Below are 26,383 nucleotides of genomic sequence, written 5' to 3'. Positions count from 1 at the left end.
CTCCCCCACAGGGGCCCACCTCCTGCCGTCACTTGGGTCAGGACTTCAACAGATGAGTTTTGGGGACACAAACATGGAGTCCAGTGCAGGATCTGGACAGTGACCCAGACCAGCCCGTGGCATCTGCCCCCAGGCTGTACTTTGTGACCTGGAAGACAAGCTGCTGGAGGCTGGAACGGAATCCTGGAGTTGGCTGGGGAAGCTGCCCAGCAAGGCCCTGGGCTCCTGACGTGTCCCTGTCTTGCTGGTCAGCCTATCTGAATTATTTGCCTGTGGTGGCATGTGGTGACCTTGTCCAGGGTGAGGGCCTGGGTGGGGCAGGAACTCTGACAGCCCCTGGGCCCTGCCTCAGGCTGGCTGGCTTTCTGCCCCAGGCCTGCAGGACGTTTGGCCAAGCAACGAGCTCCAGTGAGCTGGGCGGGCAGCCAGGGCATAGGTGCCCACAGCCTGTGCGTGGGCAGGCAGCTGACCACTCTGCCAGCAGGAGACTGTCTCCACGGCCCTGAGTTGTAGCTGCCCACATCCTCCCAGGGTCTACCCAGCAGCCCCTGAGCCACACCAGTGCTGGGCCTCTCATCATCCATGGTGACAGAGGCTCTGGGTGACATCAGCCAGGTCAAAGTGGCAGTTCCTGTGAGTTGCCTGCTGAGCCCCTCTTGTGGGCTGGGCTGCACTTCAAGGGCTCCTCTGTGGCGGAGGCTAGCTCTACACAACCACATACCCGCAAGACGGAGCTGGGTGGGGGGTGCCCATGCTGTCCACCCCAGACCAGGAGAGGCAGCAACATTCTGGGCAGAGGGATGTGTCCATGAAAGCTTGCCCCCTGGCGAGAGGGGCACCAGGTGAGTGGGAGCCAGGGGCAGAGGTCGGAAGGGTCCAGAGCTGTGCGGGTTGCATCTTGCAGGCAAGTGGCTGTGGTCTGGAAAGCGTTCAGGTAGTGTCAGAGTGCCAGGGATCTGCACAAGGGTCTGGGTCACGCCTGCAGAGCCACAGGCCTCTGTGTCCTCACATTTTATCTGCAGCAAAACGGGGACAGTTTTACAGCTGCTTCTGTCTGGAGGTGAGGGAAAGGCAGGCACATGGGTGCCAGGTACGAAACTCTGGATCACCCCCAACCAGATGGGTTTCAGGATGAGGGCCACTGTGGGGAGACACAGGACACTCCCAGGACACTCCCAGGGCCATCCTCACCCTATGCCGTCTCCAGCTGCCACTGACAATAGGTCTCTGGCAGTCAGGTGTTGGCAGGTCCATTCCCTTGCTCTACCACATTAGCTGGTTTGCCGGGGGGCTGCAGAGCTTGTTTAGAGCTCTAGTCCTTTTAAAAAAAACTATAAATTAAATTTCTATTGATTTTAGTCAATAAGCATTAGTGTGAGATGTTTACCCCCCCCCCCCCCCCGCCCGTCCCCAGACACACAGCCCTTCCTCCTCCTTGGAGGAAAACTCTTGTCCGGGTGGGGAGCTGGCCCTCTCTCCCCAGGAGGGCACTTCCTGTGGTCCAAGCTGTAGGATTGCAACAACAGCAGCCCTGGCCAGGCTCAGCCGTGAGAACCTGTCCCTTCTCGTGAGAACCTGTCCCTTCTCGTGCTCCAGAGTGAGTCTTGTTTCTGGCTGGTGAGCCTGCTCCAGCTGCTCCTCTGACACCCAGGGCCGTGGCTCTCCTTTTCTTCTGGGAGGAGACAGTGGGGACTGAAGTGAAGTGGGAAACTACTTCTGAGTGTTGAGTGTACTGTTGTCTGTGCAGGTCACTGGCCCACAGGACTCAGGTGGCCGGACACCTGGTGTGGCTGCCATCCCTGTGACAGTGAGGGCTTCCTGGTGGGGTGGTGCTCAGGCACTTTCTCCTGCACACAGTCTACGGAAACTCCCTGGATTCTCTCCCTGGCTGTGCTGCAGCTAGGCTACTGGGACAGCTGACCCACCGACTTCCTCTGTGCTCCGTGTCTGCCAGGCCAGAGTCCTGACTTCCAGGGTTGCATATCAGCCTGAGCAGCAGCAGAGCAGTGGGTTTGGGGGAGGTAGCAGGCCTGCCCCTACCTGCACCATGAGGAGAGGGAGGCTCACCACGCAGCCTCTCCAAGGAGGAATGATCCAGATGCGCTTCAATTTGACTTCCACCATAAGCAGCCACAATATCAACCCATCACAGGTCCCTGTCTGTGCCAGGCTGTGGGGGACACTGGGCAAGACAGGCACAAGCCAGGGATAGCTCGGCTGGGTGGCAGGTGGTCATAGCCTCTACTGGTACATTTTATGATGGGGAAAGAATGTACAGGAAGGATCTATGGCAGCAGCCACGTCCATGGTCCACCTTCTCTGGCTGCTGAGGGCAGTTCAGTGAGGTGAGGACAGGAGGAGTCCCACCGCTGCCTGCCCAGAGGAGAAGGCACGAGGCATGGGCTGGGCTTGGAAGGTTCTGGGGGACTGGGCAGCATCCGAGGTGCTGAAAGGACAGCGCCTGGCTTGGCTGCAGGGCTCCCGCCTGCTGCTGGCGAGCGCTCTCTCCCAGCGGGAGTGGGGCGTCCTGAATTGGAATCTCTGAACTCTTCTGCTCTGGAATTCTGTCGATGCACCTTGGCAAAGATGGCTTGAGCCTGAAAGCTTTTCCCATCTTTTTTTTTTTTAATTTAAGTTTCATCATAAGACAAAACACCTTATTATTATTTTTTAAAAAACCTGTGTTTTATTATTTTTATGTGGTGCTGAGGATAAAATCCAGTGCCTCACACGTGCCAGGCAGGCGCTCTACCTCTGAGCCATAACCCAGCCCCCCATCTATTTTTAAATGAAGTGGAATTCCTGTTGCATGCATGAAATTTTCCCTAACTGGGAGCTTCTGTGACCCTGTTCACTGGGTACAGGTTGGGGGGCATGGTGGTGGGCACTGCCAAGAATGTAAGGCACAGCATTGAAGGCATAAATGATCAATGAGCCAGTGTGTTGAAGGACACCCTATATGGAGAAGACAAAGGATTCCAAGTCTGGCTACAGGGTTCACTTTCTGGAACCTTCTGAGATGCAGCAAAGCTGTTGGAGCAGACACCATTGGTGGAGAAGACCACAGACGGCTGTGGAGGCAAAGATATGTTGCACGCCGAGAAGGTCCCTCCAGCCTCCCTGTGAGAGGAACCCCACTTTCAGCCCCCCATGAGACTGGGGGGGGGCAGTTGATGTCTCTTTAACTTCAAGGTTGTGTTCTCCCTTTCTGCTAAAGCTGAGATGAGCAGGTGTCCCTTCCAATGTCCTGGGACCCCAGAGAGCCTTTAGGTTTGCTCTCATCTAAGGGCTATGCATCTGCTAAAATGACACCTGAGACACCTCTCTCCTCTGTGAAGCAGCCCTAACTGTAGGTCCCACTTTGGTCTGACTTCAAGCCTGAGAGTTGCTCCCAGGAGAATCAAGCATGGGGCTTCCCCCAGAAGGAGGGGGCAGCCCAGGCCTCCCTTGGTTTTCACATTTGTTTGGTCTTTTGCAGAGGGAGAATGAGGGTGACCCAAGGGCAAATGGCAAGGCCAGCTAGCATGTGCAGGGGGATGGGGTGGCACCTGCTTCATCTGGGACTTGAAGTCCCTTCCTTACCCTGAGCCAACTGGGCTGGGCCTCTTCCCTTAACCTTTCCTGGGTGGCTTTGTAGGCTTGGAGGGGGGCAAGCCACTTACTGATCATGGCTGATGCTTGGGCCTGGAGGCAGGGAGGCAGGGCTTGTGCCCTGGCTTGTCCTATGCACAGTATGCACACCTGCCTGCAGAAGCTCCAGTCCACCCCAACATTCTAGATAATTGACAAGTTAGCACTGTGCCCACCATGTATTTTCAACCTAATTGAAAACAAACAAACAACAACAACAACAACAACAAAAACCAGGCTCTATAGCCATGAGCTCTGGAAACTAAAGGACTGACTCAGTATAGGGTCTATTGCCATTTTATAAGCAAGGTACTTAAGTACTGCTACTCAAGAGGAGCTTTCTCTGGCCACAACACGTGGTGCTGGGGTGGGATGGAGATGGGAAGAGGCTTGGTGGAGCCAGACCCCCAGGTGCAGAGGAAGGCTCCAATGGGCACTTGGTGAGGAGCTGGCACAATGCACAGGAGCTTCAGGGTCTGAGAAATTGGTCCCTTGGCATCCCTGCTGCAGGTTCCAGAGGGCCCTCTCCTGGGACACCCCTGACCTGTGGAAAGGGAAGCTACTTCTGCCCACTCCTCCCCGAAAGGGGGCATCCTCCTGCCTCTGACCAGAGCCTACCCTCTTTTATCCTGCACTAGACACTAGTGTCCCCCACTGGCCTGTGTTGGCTTGGGCCTCAAGGCACCAGCTCCCTGCCCTGTGGCAGGACCTTCTGAGTCTGCAAAGTCCAGGTCCCCTGGGGACTTCCAGGCCCTCCAGGGGTGATTCTCTAAGGCCTGGATACTCTGACTGCTCCTCCCACTCCTTTTCCTAGAGGGCCTCACTTCCAGGACCCTTCTCCAGGTCCCACCCAGGCGACCTCTCAGAAAGAGTCCCCCGATTCTCCTTGCACATCCCAGTGAGGAGTTGGCTTCCAAGTGCCCCATCCACCCTGAAGCCGGCTGAGATCGATTCAGCCCAGGGAGCAGATCATATTAGAATTTGGCAAGAGCCAGTACCCTCCTCCACCGGAGGTGTCCACCCTGGAACCCAGCTGGCAGGAGTCCAACCAGGGTCAGGCGCTTGGCACCACTTTGGGATCCCAGGGAGAGCTCAAGCCTGGTCAGGTGGCCAGCTTACATGGCCCCGTTTGCCTCAAGAGTGACCGCGGGGCTGGAATCCCTATCAATGCGCACATGGCGGGTTGATAGGGAGAGAAGAGTCCTTGAGACCCAGAGTGGCCCTTCCCTTCCTTTCCTCCCTTCCGGGGCGCTGCCGCGCGGTGTCGCAGGAGTTAACGGGGGCGGGGCGAGGCAGCAGGCGGAGCCGGCGCGGCCGCGGGCTGGGCACCGAGGCGCGCGCGGATCGAGGTGGCCGCAGCGTCCCCGCGCGCGGCCGGGACCGGCAGGAGCGCGGAGCCGCTGCCGCCGCTTCTGCCGCCTCGGCCATGCGGCTCCAAGGCCGAGGGCCTGGCCTGGGGCCTGCGCCTCCCCCAGCACGCCGCCCCCGCTGAGCCCACGCCCGGCCGGCCGGGGCGCCACCCGGCACCATGGTGCAGAAGTCGCGCAACGGTGGCGTGTACCCCGGCCCTAGCGGGGAGAAAAAGCTCAAAGTGGGCTTCGTGGGGCTGGACCCCGGCGCGCCCGACTCCACTAGGGACGGCGCTCTGCTCATCGCCGGCTCCGAGGCCCCCAAGCGCGGCAGCATTCTTAGTAAGCCGCGCGCGGGCGGCGCAGGTGCCGGGAAGCCCCCCAAGCGCAACGCCTTCTACCGCAAGCTGCAGAATTTCCTCTACAACGTGCTGGAGCGGCCCCGTGGCTGGGCATTCATCTACCACGCCTACGTGTGAGTGTCCGGCGGGGCGCTGCGCACAGCAGGCTGGGGGCGACCCCGGCTCGGCCGCGGGTGGACTGCGGGCGTGGAGCTGCCGTGGATGGAGTGTCCCCTGTGTGTGTGTCCGCATGCCCGCACGAGTCTCGCGTGTGCCAGGGGTCTGGGTCGGGGCACTGCGTCCCTTGGTTAAGCGAAGGGCAGAGATCAGAGAGTGATTTTGGAAAGCAGTCTGGAAGAAATTCGGGGTCAGGGCGGTTCAGGTGGGGCGGAGGCGCCCAGCTGAATTGCACCAGCCCCTCCCCCGCAGGACGAGCTGCGCTGGCGCCCCAGCCCCCCTTAGCGGGAGGCCCCTCCCCACAGCCCGGCTCGCTCGCTGAACAAAGGGCCAGCGGGGAAGGAGGGCTGCGTGGTCCTGGGTCCAGAAGACTCTGGGGGGGGGGCTCTGCAGCTGGGCCCCCATCAACCAAGCGGTGCAGCGGGGCTGGCCTCTCCTTGGCCATCCTTCCAACTTCTCACTCTCCCTGGGAGCTTCTGGGTTGCTGAAATGGGGAGGGGTCTAACTTCACCAGCCCAAGCCCTGGGCCAGTGCCCCACTGGTGCCAGCCCTCATCCCTGATCCTCACACTGAGCACAGTCTTTGCACAGCAGCCAGTGCCCCCGGCACCTTCAGACCCTGGGAGGAGGCCCAACCAGGACCTGGCTGTGCCCCTCCTGTGGGGCCTGGCGCAGGCTGGCGGGGGCTGCCTGTTTTGAGTGTGGTATTGTGGGAGTTGCTGGGTGTGCAAGTGTGTGTGGGAGTGTGTGTAGGTAGTGAGCAGAGCCTCCAGTGTGAGGGCGCTTGCTCTCCCCTTCCAGCCAAGCCAGGGACAGGAAAGAGCCCCGAGACTCGGCCATTTTGTGTGGAAGAGGCATTTTGGGTCTGGAGTGAGGAGCGGATTCTGGGAAGTCTTGGGCCAGCTGCCTGCTTGGGCCGTGAAGGGTGTGCGTGCCTGTGTGGGTGCTAGAATGTGGTTCTGGGACGAGGAAGGCCCCTAGAGGGAACCCCACTGCCTTCAGGCCCCCAGTAGGCAGGGCTGGTGCTGCCAGTGTGGCCTCCACTTCCCTCAGTGAGAGGGAGCTGCTTCTTCAGTCTAGAGTCCAGGCAGGGTCCAGGCAGGGTCCAGCGCCTGTCCTTGTTAGTTCAGCAGCACCCTGCTCCCTGCCTGTCTGGGGTTCAAAGGCTTCTGTGGGACCGGCTCTGGCCATCCAGGTCATGGCCAGAGAAGACTTCTGGGGTGTGGACGGGACAGAGTCCCCCAGGCAGTATCAGCATTTCCCCAGGGTCCCCTTTGGGTCAGGAGCCCTGTGTGGGTCCCACCCCTGGGTCCTTCCTTAGAGCTGCAGCATCCTGGGTGAGTGGCAGGCTGTGGGGTCTGTGGGTCGTCTCCTCTGGAAAGCCCCGAGTCAGGACCATCCCCTTCAGAGAGCAGCTTCTGCCATGCAGCTGGGGGTGCTGGGGGTGAGACCTTCCCCAGGCAGCCGCTCTAGCCTGCTTCAGGCCTCTGCTGGGCTCCCTCACTGAGGCATGGGGCTTCCGCGGCTCCCTGGCAGGGGAGGCTGATGGGCAGCGGTGCCTTTCTGGCAGGGAGATTTCCTCTGGCAGGGGGTAGGCAGGAGGGAGAGTGTCTGAGAACAGGGCCTCTGGGAGGTGCCAGGCCACACACTAGGGTCTGCTTTCAACCTCTACAGGCTTCCATCTTCTTGTTGGTACAACAAGGCCCTGTCTCTTGGGCCTTGTGAAGACCCACTGAGAGGGCTTGTCCACCCTCTGCAGGGGCCTTCAGACCCATTGTGCCAGGTGGGACATCTTGTATGGCTGTTGTGGCTCATCACCCATGCCCAGGTCTCCAGGGTGGGACCCTCCATGCCCAGCATGCCCCTTCCCGACTCGGGAGGACTGGTGGTCTGAGCTTCCTGACCAGGTGGCCAGTCCTCGTGTCCCCTGCTGGCCTCGCACGACTGGCCCGTGTTCTGTATCAGACGCCAATCGGTTTGTCCATTAACTCATAATGAAGATCGAGTCCTTCCTTGGCCCTGGTTGGCCCGTGGAGGACAGGGCTGTGGCTCACAGTGGAAGCTAGTCCCACATCGGGCAGTGTCGGGCCCCCTTAGGCCAACTTCCTTCTGCCTTCGGCCACCAAAGCCTGGTTTCTAAGGAGTGGAGCTCTGTCAGTCTCTTGGCCATCCTTGCTGGGCCCCTGAAGGACAGCTGCTGTCCAGGGTGGGAAGAGGCAGCTGCTCTCTGGCCCCAGGGCTTGGTGGCCAGGTCAGCCAGGCTCACCAGCCACAGGACTCTGACAGGCCCCTGGCAGAGGCATCGCACGCCACCTGTGTGTCTCCAGAGCCACTTCCCAGCTGGTGGACACCTGCCCCCAGCCCTTTCCCGAAGGGCTCCCGTCTGCGCAGCACTGTAGGGCCCCTTGGAGCCTGAGTGCAAAGGGTGGTCCTTCCTGGGCTGCCTGCCAGGTATGCTGCTCCTGAGGGGCAGTCACTGGTCCCCCAGCCAGCCCCCCAGAGGGGTGTGTGGGAAACAGGCTGAGAGAGCCTGTCCTGCCCAAGGCTGGGCCTCCACCTCAGAGACAAGGACACCTGTGCCATGGGTGGCCTGGGAGAGTGGCACTCAGAACAGGCCAGATGGAGCATCTGGAGCGGGGAGGTACTGTGCCTGGGGGCTGGACCCAATGCACCAGCTCAGCGCTTGGGCTGGTCACGAATTCCTCCATCCCCAGTGTCCCGATTCCCTGTGGAGGCCTCTGGGGTCCCAGGCCTGTGGCTGTGGACGCCCCACCATCTTCATCTCCCATTCACAACAGCAAGAGCAGATCCCAGGGTCAGGGCACCCAGCTGGGGCTCCTTCCTCTGCCTGGCCCAGGATAACAGTGGGGCTGAGTCCAGGCTGCCCTTGGGCCCCCTCCCTCAGCCCCGCTTGCCTTTAGCTCTGAGGCCTGTGGCGGTGGGCAAGCCCCGCACAGCAGGAGGTACAGCCTCAGCCCCACATGCAGGCCCTCATGTCTGCATGTCCTCCATCTGGCTGCCTGCTAGGGGCAACTGCAGGCCAGGCCGCACGCAGCACACGCAGGAGAGGTGGCCGCTTACAGGAGCAGGCTCTCTGGTCTCTGCTGACCCAGCACCCGGTGTGCTGGGAAGAGACCGGAGTCACTGAATGGCGTGTTGTCAACTTCTCCAGGCCCCAGGCCTTGCTGCGGCTCTCCTGGGAGGAAGTGTCTATCGACTGAGGAGTTGAGAATCTTATGGAAATTTCCCCCAAGGCAAAAATGCCTCAGAGTTGTGGTTTCCAGGGAACCTGCATTTCTGGGGGGCCTGAGCTTGTCCGACTGCGTGGCCTCTTCACAGGATTTCCAATCCTCGCCAGTGCTTTGAAGTGGAATTGCTCGGAACGGTGGGATATGTTTAACCTCTCTGCTCACTTGTGGAGGGAGCCTCTGAACGTTCTTGAGTTTGCACAGGATTGGAACACACAGTTGACCGCGGATAGGAAGCTCTCTGGCAGGTTCACAAGTCAGAGTGGGGACAACATGTGTGTGTGTGGCTCAGGGTGGGTCAGACTTCCAGCCAGGTTCTAGAGACTCAGGAGGTCACACAGAGCAGCCAGCACACCTGGAGGCCTTTGATGTGGACCCTGCGTGGCCCCCATGAGGCCCCCGTATGCCGGCCACGTGGACGGGGGGCCTGTCTCTACTTCTGAATGTTCTTGAACCCAGGATGGTCCTGAAGCGCCCGTGATCCTGGGCAGAGTCCCACAGTGGACACGGCGTCTTCAGTGTTTTCCCACTTTGTGTTAGCCAAGAATGAAACAGTGGACCTCTGCTGGCCTGAGTGCTCCTGGCTGACCACTGTCTGGGCTGAGAGTGTCCATTTGATGAGAGACCCCAAGCACCTGCTGGTGGGAGAGCTGGGCTGGCCCCCAGCAGAATGAGGACCTGGTCCTGGTTGGGATGTGGAGGGCCAGGAGGGATGATGGCTGGCCCTGTTCTGAGCAGCCTCCCACAGCCTTCCACCCCTCAGCCTGACCTTTGGAGAGTTCTGGTCCCACTGGGTGATGGTGAGCACTGAGGGGTTGGTTGGTTTGGGCTGCTGTTTGCTCAGAGACACATTTGGACCTGACCCAGCTGCTTGTTTGTCCAGCAGGGCTGGCCTCAGGTTCTGGCCATTTCCCTAGGATGGGTGTTGGGATACGTCTTCCTGCTGGGCTCCAAGTGGTCCGTGTTCCTGCATCCTCTGGGTTGGGGCATGGAGAAGCATGTTTTGGCCTGAAAAGTGCCATTGTGGGTAGGTTTTGCCAGGGAGCCCCTCAGACCTCGCAGGACCAACCTGTGGACTTTTGGTTCCTGTGCAGACTGTGTCCCCACAGCCCTGTAGCTGGCTGGCAGGCCTGAGCCCACCTTAGGACGAGCCTGCCCCCAAGTGCAGGCGCCTGCCAAGCAGGGCTGCTTCCTGCGTGGCGGGAGCTCAGCTGTGGTGACAATGCTTTGCTGACAGCTCCGGGAGCTTCTTAAGACAGCGTTGGCTTGTGGTGACGTGTGGCGCCGGGTGGAGGAGGAGGCCTGCCCGGCGGCAGCTGAAGCAGTTGGCTGGACCTGGGGAAGGGGTGGAAGGCCAGGGCTGCAGGAGACTTATGCTCCGCGTGCTGCGGCCTGCCCTGTGCCAGCTGGGCCCTCCTGCTGTCCCTGTTGTGCCCAGGAGCCCTGCTTCTCTGAGTACCGGGACATGTGCTCCTGTCAAGAGTAGGCAGGTGGGGGCTGGTGTGGTGACTCAGTGCAGAGCACTTGCCTTGCATTGTGAGGCCCTGGGTTTAATTCTCAGCACTGCATATAAGTAAAGTAATAAAATAAAGGTCCATCAACAACTAAGATATAAATAAAATAATTAAAATAAAAAAGAGTGGGTGGTGTGAGCATGGCCAGTGGGGCCCGGGGCCAGGACGTGCCAGCGTCCAAGGCTGTGGCCTTGTGTAGTATGTCCTCTGGGAGATTTGCATTCCCTTCATCATCCCATCCCCAGGTGCCTCTTGCTGTGAGGGAACCAGGGTGCCCAAGGCGAAGGAGTGGGCCCCCTGGGACAGCAGGCCCTCCTCAGCCGGGGTGGAGAGACCTGCCCACTAGGGGGCGCTCTGAGCCTCCCCATCCTCCAGCAGAGCTGCAGCTTCTTGCAGAAGAGTGAGGCCCGAGGACAGCAGCTGCCAAACAGGAGGGGGATGTGCTCCCTCGGGCACTGCTGGTTACCCCACTGGAACAAAACCAGGTCTTCCGTCTCTTGTAGGATGACTGGGAATTTTTTGAATGTCCAAAAGAGCAGTTGTTCCAGAATATTCTAACAGGAGTTGCTTAGAAACAGCGTCTGCAGAGATGCTTCAACTGCCTCATGCGTGGTCTGCTGCATGAGCTCTGAGCTGCCCCGGATGCAGGCAGGGTCCTTTCTGGGCGCCCTGCTGTCTGTGGAGGGGCTGTGTTCTCTCCTGGCCCACCCTGGCCCAGGGCCTGCTGGTTCGTCCCACCCCTGAGCCCTTACCCCGAATCTTCACAGCTGCTTTTCTATGTATGGGGTGAGTAGGAGGGAAAGACCCAGTTCCTCCTGGGGCCCCAGGTTTGGGGAGGAAAAGCCCAGGAGCAAGGTCAGGACTGAGAACTGCCGGGAACTGCTCAGAGGGGCTGTGGAATGGAGGACTTCCACTTGCAGCCCTGCTCCTGCTGGTGGCTCTGAGCCTCGCTGCAGACACCCCGAGCTGGGCGGTGAGAGGGACACGCTGGAGACTGGGCAGCCCATCCGCCCACCGCGAGCAGCAGACCAGGGCGGGGGCAGGACTCAGCCCGCCTGTGCTCGTGTCCCTGGGGGAGACTGACCAGGGCAGTGGGCCTCCCGGGTGGGGTGGGAGGCAGTCTGGGGTTCTCTTTGTAGACCAGGAGGGTTATTAGGGCCAGCAGTGGGGGGAGGCTATCCTCTTCTTGTCCCCTCCTTTCAGAGTACATCAAATCCTCATGAACCCCACACCACACACACACCACACAGGGAAAACTCTGGAGTACGTAAAACCATCTCCAGTGAGCCCAGTACCCCTCCTGTCTTCTGCCCAGGTCCACTGTGGCTCCTGGTTTCTTCTTTCTTCCAGAGAAGTTCTTTGCCTCTGGTCTGCGGTGCCTTCTGCTGGTCCTCATGCTGCACACAGCTCTGTGCTGGCCACAGCCTCTTGTCTGTCCTTCCCTGAGCTTGGGGAGCCACCTGCGCCCCTCCAAGGTCCCTGCACCCCTGCTCCAGGGTACATCCAGGGTCCCCTGTTGGCAGACACAGAGGCCGCCTCTGGGATTCCACCAGGGAAGAAAGTGCTGCCGTGAGACCCCCACAGACCTCTTGATGCGTGTCCAGGCCTGGGGCCCGTTCCTGGGAGCTGCCTGCCTACTGCAGAATGTTCTTGTCCCAAAATGTTTTTCTGGGTCCAGATGTGGAGAGTTGCAGATGCCTGTTATGTGTTTGTGGAGCAGTGTCCGAGAGGAGACGGCCCAGGGCTCTGGACCCCGCCGCCTCTCCTCCTGCTCCAGTGGCTGGTACGGGCAGGCCTGCCAGGTAGGAGGTAGGGCTGGGCGTAGTGGAGGGAGGGCGCTCCCCGTGGTCCTCGTCCCGAGCCCAGGTGGCCCTCCTTGTGGGTGGAAGGCCCCACTCCAACCCCAGTGTGTGTGGCTCACCTGCCTGGTGGAGGCCCTGGGGACCTTGGGGGCCATGACAGGGGCCTGGGTGGGGGCAGCTCTCTGACGAGTGCTGAGTGGGTCGGAGCTGCTGGTGGGCACCGCTGGGGGCAGGCGGCACTGCGTTCCCCGGGGCCAGCCTTGCTTGTTTCTCCCAGCAGCTCCTGGCTGTGGCTGTTTCTTCTGGTTACAGAAGTCACGCTGGCCCCTCGCAGGAGAAGGAAATGCTGGGGAGTCTGGGAAGGAGCACTTGGGCCTCCCTGACGGGTTTCCTGGCCGCAGCCCTCTGCACATCTGGACAAGGAGGCGTCAGGCCCTGACTTTTTCCCGTGCTCAGGGCACATTGTAGGCTTTCCTCCTGGACTGGCTGTGCCATGGCTTGGCCTGAGACACTGGGGTCAGGTGGGGTGTGAGTCAGGGTGCCGTGCCAGGACCCTGCATGTGTGCCTGTCCTCGGCGTCCTGTTCAGTTAGGGGCCATTCCTACACCCCCCAGTGACACCTGTAGTGGGTGTTGCCTGGGCACAGAGCATCCAGAGCCGCTGGCACGCGGGCGGTGGCCCAGCTGTGGGTGGCGTTCATGGCCTTGACTGTTTTTAAAAATGGAGGAGAAAGTCTCCTGAGAGCCTCTGGGAAGTGAATGGCTCCATGGCCTGGGCCACCCGCTCATCCCTCAGGGAACTTTGTCATTGCCCCATCCAGACACCTGTCCCCACCGGCGGTCACTGCGCAGCTCCTACCTGGCCCCAGCACTGTGCTCTCCTTCCTGCCTCTTGGATGGGCCTGTACTGGACGTTCCGACCAGTCGGTCCTGTGTGTCCAGCTCATCTCCCTGTGTGGGGCCCCTCCAGAGTGTCCCCTCTGTGGTGCGTTGGAGCCTGGATCCCCTGTGCCCAGGGACATGGGTTGTCCCTGTCCTGGGCTGCGGTGGGCAGCGCTGCCGTGGGTGGTGTGCTGGTGCTCTGGTTGAACGCTGCTTCTCTGGGGACGTGCCCTGTTTTCAGTGAGAAGCTTCTGCCCATTGCAGGCTTGGGCTGGCCAGGCTCCCGGGCCCTGCCCACCTCCCTCCACTTCCTGTTCACGGGGCCTGGCTGCAGCTGGGCTTGGGCTGCACCTTGTAGTCACCTGGGCAGGGCAGGGTCTTGCTGCTCAGGTGCTCAGGTGGGGAGGCAGAGGGCTGAGGCCCTGCCCACGGTGAGTGAGCACATACCTGCACTGGGCAGTGCTGGGTGGGGTCAGTCTGGAAGGAAAGCGGCCGCCAGGAGGAGGCCTTCCTGTGCCCACATAGAGGGGCACTCCAGGCAGCAGCCAGAGGCAAGGAAAGGCCCTGGGCGGGGAGTCGTCTTGGTGAGGCTCAGAGCAGGAGGGGAGTGAGGGGCAGAGGTGGGCATGTGGGGAGGCCAGGCCAGGGCAAGGGTGTGAGCAGGGCTGCCTCCTTGTGCTTCTGGGATTGAAGTGGGGTCCAGTGGCGGATGCAGGTGGCCTGACGGGGCCGTGGAGCAGACACAGGAACAGCATGTTGGAGGCAAGAGCCCGAGAAACTCTGGGAGGGTCCAGACCACCTGTGTTGGGTGGAGAGGGTGGTGGACCTGGGGAGAGCATCCAGCCAGCCCTGCCCTGTGCACCCTGGTCTCCGTCCAGCACCTGTGGTGAATAGGGAGCAGCTTAAGTGCATGGAGCTGCTGTCTCCAGGGACCCAGGAGCCAAACCTGGAGGCCGTCCCTACCTGCTGAGCTGGTGCGTGTCCTGCCAGCCCCGGCCCCGCCTGCACCAGATACCCCCCTGTCTGGGGAGGGCACAGGTTGCTGTAGCAGCACAGTGGCCCCCGTGAGCCTTGAGTTTCTGCTAGGATGCGTAGTTTGGGAGCCGAGGCCCAGGGAAGTACCTCTGAACCCCTCTCCTGGAGAGGCCACTGGGAGGAGGGCTGGATGGGGGCTGGTGGGCCAGGGGTGTTTGTGGGGCCTGAGGGTTCCTGAGCTGCACCTGCGGGGCCCAGGCCCTCACTGAGCACCTCTGTGTGAGGTGTACCCCAGGCCTCAGGCCCACGCAGCCTGTGGGTAGGACAGCTGCATGGTGTGCTTGGGAGAGGCCACAGCGGAGTGTGGCTGCTGCCCTTCCCTGGCCGCAGACCCAGCAGCCATCCTTCATGTCCGGTTGGTGCCCGGAGCGGCCGTCAGCACTCCGCCCTCCCCACTCCTGAGGCCAGAGAGGCAGAGGTCCTGGAAGCCGGGCAGTTTATTAGGGGAAATTAGATTCCAGGCGGCAGTGCCGGCTGCGACTCAGTGGACAAGGCAGGAGGATGTCCCTGGGGAGCCTCCCTGAGTGTGGGCCAGAGGGAGGGACTTTGGCTGCTCACCCCCACCTCGCGGCGGTGCTCCCAGCCCCCAGCCCGGGGGTACAACTTTATTGGAATGAGCCCTGTTCTCAGGGGCAATTTCTGCAGGGGACCCCGTGAGAACACAGCCTCTGTTGGAAGAGGGGTGCCAGAAGAGGGCCAGGCCACTGGCTCAGACCCTCCATTTCCTTCTGAAAAGTGGGGATGGAGCACCTTCCTCCTGTGGGGACACTGTGTGCCCTGCAGAGTGGACAGTGCTGAGGATCTTAGCCCTCCGGCCAGCCCCTCCCGCCCATCCCACAGCAGCCTGAGGGCACTCCCCGGGCTGGGGAGCAGAGCCGGGTGCTGGGTTGGGCCTGTCCTGCTGTTCCTGCGGTCAGTCTGACCACATTACATATGTCAGATGGGAGTGGAGCCCCGGCCATCTGGAGTTGGTCTTTGGGAAGGTGCCTGGCGGGAGCACAGTTTTCACAGTGGGGGTCTGGGCAGTGTCTGCGGGCCACTGGAACAGCCTCGGGCTCTGTCCCCCAGCCAAGCCCTGCCAGGAGAGGGGTCGGAATGAGGCGGCAGCGGCTTTGTTGGGTTTTCCAGAAACATCAGCTGCAGCAGACCAGTGGGGGGAGGTGAAGGGACAAAAGAGGGGCTGTCCCTCACCAGGTGGGGCCACTTGCCCTCACGCCTGAGTCCTGCACTGTTGGTCCCTGCTGCAAGCTGCCCACACGGCTGTCATCTGGCTGGGGTGGGCGTCCCCTGCTCTGTGCTGGGGCCTCCTTGCACTCAGGCCATGTCAAGAGGCTGCTGGCTGGCACTGGTCACCCAGGCACCTTTAGGTGGGAAGGGGCCCGGAGAGCTTCTCCCACATTCAGCTGGACGTAGGGTTGGATGTGGGGTGGGATGAGCCGTAGTCTAGGGAAGGGCCCTGGCGGCACCTGGGATGATCTCCCCACCCATCTGGGCCTGGAGCCCCGGGCAGCCAGGGCCTCTCCTGGGGAGCCTCAAGCTGGGGAGGAGGCCCTGCCGGCACAGTGGATGCTCCTTCCTCTTCCGGGCCTCCAGGAGTGCGTGGGAGCACTTCCCTGTGTGCCCGCCGCCAGCCACCCCTGCACCAGCTCCCCCGCGGAGCCATCTGTGCCGTCTGTTCAGAAAACGTAAAAACAAAGCGTGAAGCACGGTGGGCACTTCTGGGCAGGCTGCTCGAGGCTCCCAGCACCGCCTCCGTGGGGTGGCCAGGTGCTCCCTGCTCTCCTCCTGGGCGACTGGAACAGGGGCCTTCCAGGGGCTGAGCTGCTGCGCCCCGACTCTGTGCTGGCTCCATGCTGGCTCCAGGCTGCTTGGAAGGGCTCTGATCCACAAGTCATGGCGGTGTCAAAGGTGCCCCTTGTCTCTAGGGTCTCCTGAAGGTTCTGAGATGCCCAGCTAGAGCCCCCTAAGAGCAGGCCCGAGGCCGCCCCTGTGCTTTAACTTAGAGGACTCTTTCCGTGTGAGGAGCTGGACTCTGTGATGCAGTTCTGAGACACTGTGGACTCAGGATCCGGTCTGTGTGCTGTCCTGGCCCCTGTCCTGTTTCCAGGCCTGGCCAGATCCCCCTCTGCTGGATGCTGGACATACCTGTCCTCCCCATCCTCTGGGCATTGCTCTTCTCTCTGCCGGGACACCCTGCCTCCTCCTCCGCTGCTGCTTCTGGCCCAGGGCACATGTCTCCCTGGGTTCCCTGTGCTGTCTGCAGGGCTGAGCTGGTCCCAGAGCCCTTTCTGTGATGGGGTGGGTGCCTTCAGGGCGCCAGCCTTGGGGACCTGGCTCAGGCCCAGGAGCCCCTGTCCTCCCTCAGGAGATCACACCATCAGGCGGGCACAGTGGCCAGAGAAGGCACACGAGATGTCTGCACTTTTTTTTCAGGGCTCAGTTAATTGAATCAATTGACTAATGAGCAGAGGAAATTAATTGCAGTTTTGAAATGTGCCGTTTCTTTGCGTGTGTTGTCTGTGCCAGAGGGCCCCGCCTGTGCTTCTGCTGCCCGCTGCCCGCTCCTCTGCCAGGAGCTGTCCTTGGGGCCACGCCCTGGGGGAGGGGACTGCTCCCGTGGCTGTGCTTCAGGGCCAGTGCGTGTGACAGGGTTAGCCCAGGGGACAGGTGCTGGCTTCAGGAGCAGGCTGGTCTCAGAGTGCTTGGTGATGGTGTGCTCCCCCTGCCCTGGAACCAGTGGGCAGGGCTGGACCCGGGCCCAAGCCCAGGTCCCTGTGGCCAAGCTCAGGCCAGGCCATATGGGGGGTCCTCAGCGGCCCACTGGGAGACTAGTGGCTCCCACTCTGAGCGGGCAGTGGAGCTGGCAAGGGGCAGTTCCCCTGTGGCCCCCAGGGCCCCTCCAGCTTCTGCATGCAGCTCTGGAGCTTGGCGCGTCCTGTGCAGCCCTGGCCCCTCGGCCTCGGCTGCAGGGACTCTGCCCGAGTGCCCCATCCCCACTCTTCACCTTGGGCACAGGCACTGCTGGCCTGGCAGAGGCTCCTGCCCCCCAGTCAGCTGTGTGTTCCTCTTGGGAGCCTGTGCGGGTCCAACAGCAGTGTGCCGGTGGGTGTTGGTGAAGGCCGGTGTGCCTGGAGACCTGGGCTGGACGCTCCTGGCAAGAGGCCTCCGTGCCCGCAACTGTCCTAGAGCATGACTGGGGTGTTCCCTCCTGAGCTGCTGAGTCAGCGGCAGGCCCAGGCCCTGGCTGCGGCCGTGTCCTCTCATGGTGGCTGGGGTGTCGTGTCAACATGGCCTAGGAGTCGCTGTACTTTCCAATGTGATTGACACTTCAGCTGTGACTCTGAGCAGAGCTGAGGACCCTCACATGGTGCAGGCCCTGGGGTGAGGGAACGGCGAGGGACCAGCATGGGCAACCAGCCTGGACACGGTGGGCTTGCACAGAGGGCAGTGGGCTTGTGAGAGCAAGTGGGCAGAGGGCCCCAGGGCTGCCTGCTGGGTTGCGGGAAGTCAGGTGGCACAGTGCAGGAGGGCGGGCCCGGACACCTACTGTGTGTGGCACTGTCCAGTGGCCTCCTTGAGTTGCCTTCCCTGTGGACCAGGCTGGGCTGGGGATGCAGAGGCTGGGCTGGGGCCGGGCTGCATGGCTGACACCCCTGGGTCTGTACTGCCCGTCCACCTCTGCTGCACCAGGCCCCAGCAGTCTCCTGGGCAGGGAGCCCAGCTTTGGGGTTTGGGCCGACACCAGGTCTCCCGAGACACCCATGGGCCAGCTCCCGTGGTGCTTCAAGGGCTTTCTTTTCTTTATGGGTGGTCCCGGGATGAAGCCAGGGCCCCTCGTGTGCTAGGTGAGCATGGCACTGGGCTGAGATCAGCCCCCAGGGCGCCTTCTTCCCAGAGCAGGAAAAGAGCAGCTCAGGTCAGGTAACCAAACACTGGTCTCCAGCCCGTGTGCCCAAAGGCTCCACACACCCAGGACTTGTTCCCACTGACCCAAGGCTGCCGGGCCGCCTGCAGCGTGGCTTGCCTGCAGGGATGAAGAGAGCTCAGCAGCACGGTGGCATGGGACGGGGTCAGCAGGACCCTCCATGCCTCGGCCTTCACAGCCCGGAGAGCTCTGGTCTTCTGTCTGCCAGGGGCAGAAACCATGTCCAAGGGCATGAAGTTGCAGGCTTCCCTAGTCCAGGCTCAGGCACAGCTGGATGCTGTCTAAAGGCAGGAGTGTTGAGGCCCTTCTCTGTCCTCCACTGCCACCTCCCTGTGGCTTCATCCTTGGGGAGGCCTGTGCCTGGGGCCTTGCACCAGCCCCAGGCTGCAACCTAGGGTCATGGGGCCTCTTTTCATGTGGCTTGACTTGAGCAGAGGTCCTGGGGCTGATGATGCCAGTGCTGGCTGGCAGCCTTGGTACCAGGAGCACCCTGCACCCTGGCTGGAGAGGCTGGTTGAGGGGCTGGTGGTGGGTGCTGCACAGGGTGATGTCTAGTGGCATGTTCCGCCTCTCTGGCACCAGTGGCTTGAATGATGGGGTGTGTGGGGCTGGGAGAGACTCCCCGCAGCCAAGGGAGCTTAGGCCAGCCCCCGGATCCACAGGTGGAGGGTGCCAGAGGTCTCTGGGCAGAGGAGTGTGGCCAGAGCTTCAGGCAGGCCTGGGAAAGGGACGCTGTGTGGAGGGAATCCGACCCAGACACGCTGACATGCAGCTGTGACTGCAGCTCTGTGCCCTGGGCTCTGGTCCCTCCACGTCACTGTTAGCAAGGGCCACTGTGGCCAAGGGGAGCCTCAAGAGCCTCTCTCTGCCGTGTGACCAGAGCACGTTCATGGTGAGGATACCCCCCGGATGGGGACACGTCCCTTTCCGATGGCGAGTGGCCACCTCAGCGGCCTCAGGGCAGCAGGAGCTGCCTCCTTGGGAGGAGCTTCTGACGGTGCCTCTGGTTAGCTGCCTGTGGCTCCCAGGAAGAGGAGCCGGTGTGGCGGCCTCCGGCAGGGGCCCAGGAGGCAGAGCGGGTGGTGGGTCACGTCCCTCACTCTTCCCGCTGTGGGCTCTGACCTGCGGCTCTCCGTGTCCTCCAGGTTCTTGCTGGTCTTCTCCTGCCTGGTGCTGTCCGTCTTCTCCACCATCAAGGAGTACGAGAAGAGCTCGGAGGGCGCCCTCTACATCCTGGTGAGCCAGCCCCTGGGCCCAGGGGAACAGGGTGGGGCTGAGCCCAGCAGGCAAGGCCCCCGGGGCTGGAGAACCTACCGGCTCTCTGGCCTCAGCCCTGCTGCCCGTGTGCGCCTGGCCTCCCTGGTCCAGGGGGCACCCAAATATGTGGCCTTGCTCCTTCCAGGTGGGTTCTATGAGGCGGCCCTCGAGGCCCTTCCCAGGCTCTCAGTCCCCAGCACTGGTGACGCCACCTTGGATGACAGCGCCCCCTCCACCACCCACCTCTCCTCTCTACCCTCTTGGCTGTGCTGGAGGTGTGGGGTGCTCCACTGGAGGTGTGGGGTGCTCCCCAGCAGATGTGGCACCTGGGTGGGGCGTGATGCTCACAGCAGCCCTGTGCCAGGGCAGGGGGGCACCAAGGCAACGGGAGTGTGATTCCTGTTGCTGTTGGTAACGGGGGTGGCTCTCAGGGAAAGTGGGCCCACCAGGAGGCCCCCTCCCACACCCACCCTCTGTCCCAGGGCTGCCTGAGTTTCGCGGAAGCTGTTTCCTCACTGTCACCTGGGACCCTCCCTCAGCCCTGCCATCACCCCACATTGTCACCAGCTTTGACCAGGCAGAGCCTAGTCCAGCCCAGACAGGGAGGACCCCCCAGCCCAGACAGGGAGGAGGCCCCAGCCCAGACAGGGAGGACCCCCCATCCCAGACAGGGAGGAAGCCCCATCCCAGACAGGGAGGAGGCCCCCATCCCAGTGAGGACCCCCCATCCCAGTGAGGACCCCCCAGCCCAGCCAGGAGGACCCCCCAGCCCAGACAGGGAGGAGGCCCCAGCCCAGACAGGGAGGAGGCCCCCATCCCAGTGAGGACCCCCCATCCCAGTGAGGACCCCCCAGCCCAGCCAGGAGGACCCCCCAGCCCAGACAGCTCAGACAGGGAGGATCCCTCAGCCCAGCCAGGAGGACCCCCCAGCCCAGACAGGGAGGACCCCCCAGCCCAGACAGCTCAGACAGTGAGGACCCCCGCAGCCCAGACAGCCCAGACAGGGAGGACCCCCCCAGCTCAGACAGGGAGGACCCCCCAGCCCAGACAGGGAGGACCTCCCAGCCCAGACAGCTCAGACAGGGAGGACCCCTGCAGCCCAGACAGCCCAGACAGGGAGGACCCCCCCAGCTCAGACAGGGAGGACCCCCCAGCCCAGACAGGGAGGACCCCCCAGCCCAGACAGGGAGGACCCCCCAGCCCAGACAGCTCAGACAGGGAGGACCCCCGCAGCCCAGACAAGAGGACCCCCCCAGCCCAGACAGGGAGGACCCCCCAGCCCAGACAGCTCAGACAGGGAGGACCCCCGCAGCCCAGACAAGAGGACCCCCCCAGCCCAGACAGCCCAGACAGGGAGGACCCCCCAGCCCAGACAGCTCAGACAGGGAGGACCCCCGCAGCCCAGACAGCCCAGACAGGGAGGACCCCCCCAGCCCAGACAGGGAGGACCCCCCAGCCCAGACAGCTCAGACAGGGAGGACCCCCGCAGCCCAGACAGCCCAGACAGGAGGACCCCCCAGCCCAGACAGGGCAGATGAAGACCTCTGTGGTTTTCAGGCCCCCACGTGCTCATGGCTGTGGCCCCATGGGGCCCTGTGTCCTGTCCAGGGGTTGACCTTGCTGCTGGGCCCTGGGGGCTTCCTGCCTAGGCTCCTCCCTAGGCACAGCTGCCTGTGGGTGTCCATCAGGCTGGGGCCTCAACTGTGGGCTCCCTGCAGGAAATTGTGACCATCGTGGTGTTTGGAGTGGAGTACTTCGTGCGCATCTGGGCCGCGGGCTGCTGCTGCCGGTACCGCGGCTGGCGGGGGCGACTCAAGTTCGCCCGGAAGCCTTTCTGTGTGATTGGTGAGGCTCATGGGGTGGGGTCGGTGGGGTGGGCACAGGGGCTGGCCTGGAAGGAGTTGGTGTCCATGCTGGCTGCAGCAGGCTGGCCAGATGCCAGGACCAGCTTCTTCTGGAAGTTTCTTCTCCCCATGGGTAGAGCCCATGATTGGCGTGGGCAGGGTGTCAGGGGAGGGACGGGAGCCAGGCAGCCTGCCCCAGACCCCACAGGCAGGGTGCACAGTGGTAACTGCCCATCCTAGGGCCTGGCGCTTCCCAGATTCTTGCGAGGCTCAGCATGCACTGCCATGTCCACCTGTCCCTTCAGGGTGGGGGATGGTGGCTCTGAGGGAGGAGGCCATGTCCACCTGTCCCTTCAGGGTGGGGGGTGGTGGCTCTGAGGGAGGCCGTGTCCACCTGTCCCTTCAGGGTGGGGGGTGGTGGCTCTGAGGGAGGAGGCCATGTCCACCTGTCCCTTCAGGGTGGGGGATGGTGGCTCTGAGGGAGGAGGCCATGTCCACCTGTACCTTCGGGGTGGGGGACGGTGGCTCTGAGGGAGGGAGGCCATGTCCACCTGTCCCTTCAGGGTGGGGGACGGTGGCTCTGGGGGAGGGAGGCCATGTCCACCTGTCCCTTCAGGGTGGGGGACGGTGGCTCTGAGGGAGGCCGTGTCCACCTGTCCCTTCAGTGTGGGGGCAGAGGCTCTGAGGGAGGCCGTGTCCACCTGTCCCTTCGGGGTGGGGTAGAGGCTCTGAGGGAGGCCGTGTCCACCTGTCCCTTCGGGGTGGGGGACGGTGGCTCTGGGGGAGGGAGGCCGTGTCCACCTGTCCCTTCACGGTGGGGGCAGAGGCTCTGAGGGAGGCCGTGTCCACCTGTCCCTTCGGAGTGGGGGTAGAGGCTCTGAGGGAGGCCGTGTCCACCTGTCCCTTCGGGGTGGGGGATGGTGGCTCTGGGGGAGGGAGGCCGTGTCCACCTGTCCCTTCACGGTGGGGGCAGAGGCTCTGAGGGAGGCTGTGTCCACCTGTCCCTTCACGGTGGGGGCAGAGGCTCTGAGGGAGGCCGTGTCCACCTGCCCCTTCGGGGTCGGGCAAGACCGTGACCCTGCCGTCTCTGCAGACATCATGGTGCTCATCGCCTCCATTGCCGTCCTGGCCGCGGGCTCACAGGGCAATGTCTTCGCCACGTCTGCGCTCCGGAGCCTGCGCTTCCTGCAGATCCTGCGCATGATCCGCATGGACCGGAGGGGGGGCACCTGGAAACTGCTGGGCTCTGTGGTCTACGCGCACAGCAAGGTGAGTGACGCAGGCTGCAGGGCCCAGCCTGCCCCAAGGCCGCTGCCACCTGAGTCCTTCCTGGGTCCCTCTGCCCTGGGCCCGCTGCAGGGCTCCTGGCCTGGGAGGAAGGGCCAAGGGCTGGGCCGCTCAGGTGTGGAGCAGCCCCCTCCCCTTCCGTCTTGGGGTTTCTCTCTGTGACTCCACCTGATTTTGTCATCTGCCCCTGGAAAGCTGCTTTCCTGCATGGCCAGTCGGCTGGGCCCCTCCTGGAGCCGCTGGCTCTGTGGTTGGTGTCTCATTTCCTGGTTTTGAGCGCCTGGATCAATACACGGCTGGAGTCACCTGCCGGCTGGCTGTTTCAGCTGTGGCTTGCGTGGCTGTGGGGTGGCTGCAGCCACGTGCCTGTGTTTCTGGGGCCTGAGGCCCCTAGTGGCCTGTGTGGCTGGGTTACCTGCCTAAGTGGTCCCTTCCTGTCTTCCTACCTGCCAGAGCCCTGCGGGGCCGTGACAGCTGAGGGGCAGGAGTCAGGCCCTGGGGGAGGTGGGCTCCCTATTGCCCGGCCCCTGCTTCCTCCCTGAGTGTTGGGTGGTGAGATGCAGCTGGGTGGGCCAGCCTCCCCTGTGAGCTGTCTGGAGGGCTTTCTCCAGGCCTGCCTGGGTTGGCAGACACCCAAGACCTGGGTGAGTGCTAGCCCACTGGCCAGGGCTGCTGTTCTTCCAGGTCTCCATGTGCAGATGCAGGGCAGTGCCGGTCTGCCTTGGGGGTCAACCCCAAACTCGGTAGATGCAGAGACTAGTCGGCCCCTGGGCTGGACGCTGGCCAGGCTAGCTGAGCACTGCAGTGATGTGCCCGTCCCCCTGCAGGAGCTGGTCACTGCCTGGTACATTGGCTTTCTCTGCCTCATCCTGGCCTCATTCCTGGTGTACCTGGCCGAGAAGGGCGAGAATGACCACTTCGACACCTACGCAGACGCACTCTGGTGGGGCCTGGTGAGTCCCAGCCTGTGGACCTTGGGTCAGCGTTGCTTCCCTGAGGGCGCACAACTACCTCCTCACATCCTCCTGCCCAGTCCAGAGGCTGCGCCTACCCTCAGGGTCTGCAGGGGAGACCCATCTGCCCTTGAAGAGTAGGCTGGCCACATCTCTTGGGGGCCACCTGTGGCTGCCCATGGACAGCCTGTGGAGGTGGTGGCAGAGGTTGGGGGTGGCTGTGGATGTGCTGGCGTGTGCACTTGCACATATGTGTGTGGTGTGTATGTATGTGTGTGTGTGCACGTGTGTATGTACATTCATATGTGAGCATGTGCATGTGTATAACATACATGTTTACACTGTGTGTGCACAGGTGTATAATGAGTGTGTAATGAGTGTGTTTGTATGTGTGCATGTGCAGTGTGTGCTGTGTATGTATGTGTGTGTGTGCGGGTGCACGTGTGTATGTACATTCATATGTGAGCATGTGCATGTGTATAACATACATGTTTACACTGTGTGTGCACAGGTGTATAATGAGTGTGTAGTGAGTGTGTTTGTATGTGTGCATGTGCAGTGTGTGTTGTGTGTGTGCAGATATACATGTGCACATATGTGTGCAGCATATGTGTGCAGCATATATGTAAGTGATGCGTATGTTTGCACGTATATGAGTGTAATGTGTGTATGTGTGCAGTGTGTATGTGTTTGTATGTGTGTATACATGTGCATGCATTCACCTGTGTAATGTGTGTGCATGTGTGTGCTTGTGTATGCACATGTGCTTGTGTAATGTGTGTGTATGTATGTGCATGAGTCATGTGTGTGTGTGTGTGGTGTGTGTGTGTGTGTGTGTGTGCATGCACCAGCACTGGGAAGAGCTGGGCTCTCTGCCCACTGACAGCTCACCTGCTCTTTACCTGTGTGCCGGGGTGCGTGGGAGGAGAGAGGATGGGGGTTCTGAGAGCCCTGGACAGGTGGGGCTGTCTTGAGGCTCCCAGATCAGGGGCCAAACCCATGACCTTTCATCCATTTGGGGTAGGGTTGGAGGCTTGCCTCCCAGGGTCAGGTGCACTGTCCCAGGACACCCCTTTCTGGACTCGCAACCTGGCCCTGCCCCCGATGGTGAAAGGGACACTGCTCTCTGTGGCCTCCCTGGCTCAGCCTTCCAGGCTGCCCTGTGCAGGGTGGTGTGGACCCTGGGGATGGTGGTCCTGCTTGCATGGCCACCCCTCCCCAGGGCCACCCTCCTGGTCCCACTGCTGCTCTGGTGCCCAGACTGCTGTTCCGCACTGTCCATAGCCCCCGGCCTCTCTCCATCTGTCCCTCCACTCGTGCTTTTCTGTCACCTTTCACTGCCACGTAGCCACGTTTTTGGGGAGTGGCAATAAATAAGTCTTGGTATGTTAAACAGCTGCACGTGAGGCCCAAGTCTGTGGCAAAGCCTCAACTGGGCGGGTTTGTGGTGGGCAGTGTCCCCCTGGCCCACCTGTTCCCTGCACCAGCTTCCCAGTGCCCTTGGTGTCCAGAACCTCCTCTGCAGGTCCTGCAGCTGGCTGTGAGGTGCGCTTGCTCTCACTGCTCTGCACCCTCACCAGGGCCACAGCCTCCTTGGCCACCTGGGCTGCTGTCCCTGACCTCAGACTGCCCAGTTTGCTCTTTTGCCTGGGGCAGATGCCTGGAGCCTGGGCCCCTGGGCCCCGTGAAGGCGCCACCCTCTCAGGGTGGGAGGGGCCCACCCCTGGTTCCATTTAGGGATGTCCTCTGTTGGCCCCTGTGGTCCTGGTGGCAGGGTTGTCCGGTTACCTGCAAGCACCTCCTGCCCTGGCCCCCGGTCACCAGGCTTCCCTCAGGGTGCTGTCATGAGGGGCCACTCCCGCTGCCCGGGCCTTACTGGGTGGGTGCCGAGGCAGCAGAAGCCCCTTGTTGGTCCAGCTGGTTCTGAGTAGTCCCCCGGGGTGTAAAGGAGCCTTTGGGTGAGTCCCCAAGTGCTCAGTAGCCCAGGGTGGGGGGCTCCATGGCAGCCACTGCCTGCCTGGCGAACTGACCCAGCCCCTGCCCGACAGATCACCCTGACCACCATTGGCTACGGGGACAAGTACCCCCAGACCTGGAACGGGAGGCTCCTGGCAGCAACCTTCACTCTCATCGGTGTCTCCTTCTTCGCCCTTCCTGCGGTAAACCTCCCCGTCTTCCTGTGGGGAGGGGCCAGGCTCCCCAGGACCCTTGACAACAGGCCACCCTGTGGGGACCTCACCCCGGGCTGCAGTGGAGGCTGCCCTGGCTAGGACCCCGTGACCCTGAGCTGGCAGCCTCCCTGTCGTGCGCTCCGGGGTCCCATGCTGTGACTTTGACCAGCTCTATGGTCACTGTGACTTCTGTCCAAACATCTGGATAGAGAGGTCCTTGGGACCCACAGCACGGCAGCATGGTGACAGCTCCCCTGTCAGGGCTCCCTGGGCTCCAGGCCCACCCCAGGCAGAGGGGTGGGGGCTCTGCTGAGCCTTCACAGCACCAGGGTGGGCAGTGGCCAGTGGCATGGGCTGTCCTTTGGCTTTGGTGTGGGCATGCTGTGCCTCCTGTCGGCCAGTGTGTTTCTTGGCCCCAAACAGAAGGCTAGCCCAGCCTGGTCTCCAGCTGGTTTGGGGTTGGGAGATGGAGGGTGGGACTCTGTGGGCCGGCGGGAGCAGCGGGGTTCCCCTGGGTGTCGGCCGTGGGTTGGGGGTGTAGGCCCACAGGCCTGTTCTGACCCTGGTGACTTGCAGGGCATTCTGGGGTCTGGCTTTGCCCTGAAAGTGCAAGAACAGCATCGGCAGAAGCACTTTGAGAAGAGGCGGAACCCGGCCGCGGGCCTGATCCAGGTGGGTCTCAGCCTCCCACCTTGGGGACTAGGGACAGCCCCTGTTCTGGCCCTTCTGGTGCCGAGTGGAGCCTGCTCAGGGCGAGCCTGGGGGTGGCTGTCCCCAGGACAGGACCACAGTCCCTGTCTCTGCAGGAACATGCGGGGCAACAAGGTGGCCTGGGCCACTGTGAAACGGGTCAGTGCCTGAGGCTGCGCAGCCCAAGGCCCTGTCCCGGGGGTGCTCTGCCAGGCCAGGCTGTCCCAGGCACTGTTCTGCAGCTGTGGGGCCCATGCTTGGTGGGTCGTCACTCAGGTGG

General features: G+C 62.3%; 1 protein-coding gene across 7 annotated transcripts in view; it reads left to right on the top strand.

Moving 5' to 3' along the window:
• Positions 1 to 5,158: 5,158 nt before the first annotated feature.
• The window catches only part of Kcnq2 (potassium voltage-gated channel subfamily Q member 2), a 46,663-nt gene continuing 25,438 nt past the window's right edge, over positions 5,159 to 26,383 (top strand). For all 7 annotated transcript variants that reach the window (XM_077799682.1, XM_077799681.1, XM_077799680.1 and 4 more), the window contains exons 1-7: positions 5,159 to 5,454; positions 19,047 to 19,137; positions 20,877 to 21,003; positions 22,096 to 22,271; positions 23,117 to 23,242; positions 25,291 to 25,401; positions 25,990 to 26,085. In XM_077799682.1, coding sequence (XP_077655808.1) covers positions 5,159 to 5,454; positions 19,047 to 19,137; positions 20,877 to 21,003; positions 22,096 to 22,271; positions 23,117 to 23,242; positions 25,291 to 25,401; positions 25,990 to 26,085 — 1,023 coding nt within the window. The remainder of the gene's footprint in view (positions 5,455 to 19,046; positions 19,138 to 20,876; positions 21,004 to 22,095; positions 22,272 to 23,116; positions 23,243 to 25,290; positions 25,402 to 25,989; positions 26,086 to 26,383) is intronic.

The sequence above is a fragment of the Urocitellus parryii genome, chromosome 6 (genome assembly GCF_045843805.1).
Source record: "Urocitellus parryii isolate mUroPar1 chromosome 6, mUroPar1.hap1, whole genome shotgun sequence".
Classification (NCBI taxonomy): Eukaryota; Metazoa; Chordata; class Mammalia; order Rodentia; family Sciuridae; genus Urocitellus; species Urocitellus parryii.
Note: the sequence above shows the minus strand (reverse complement) of the source record. Positions and strands in the feature narration are given on the sequence as shown.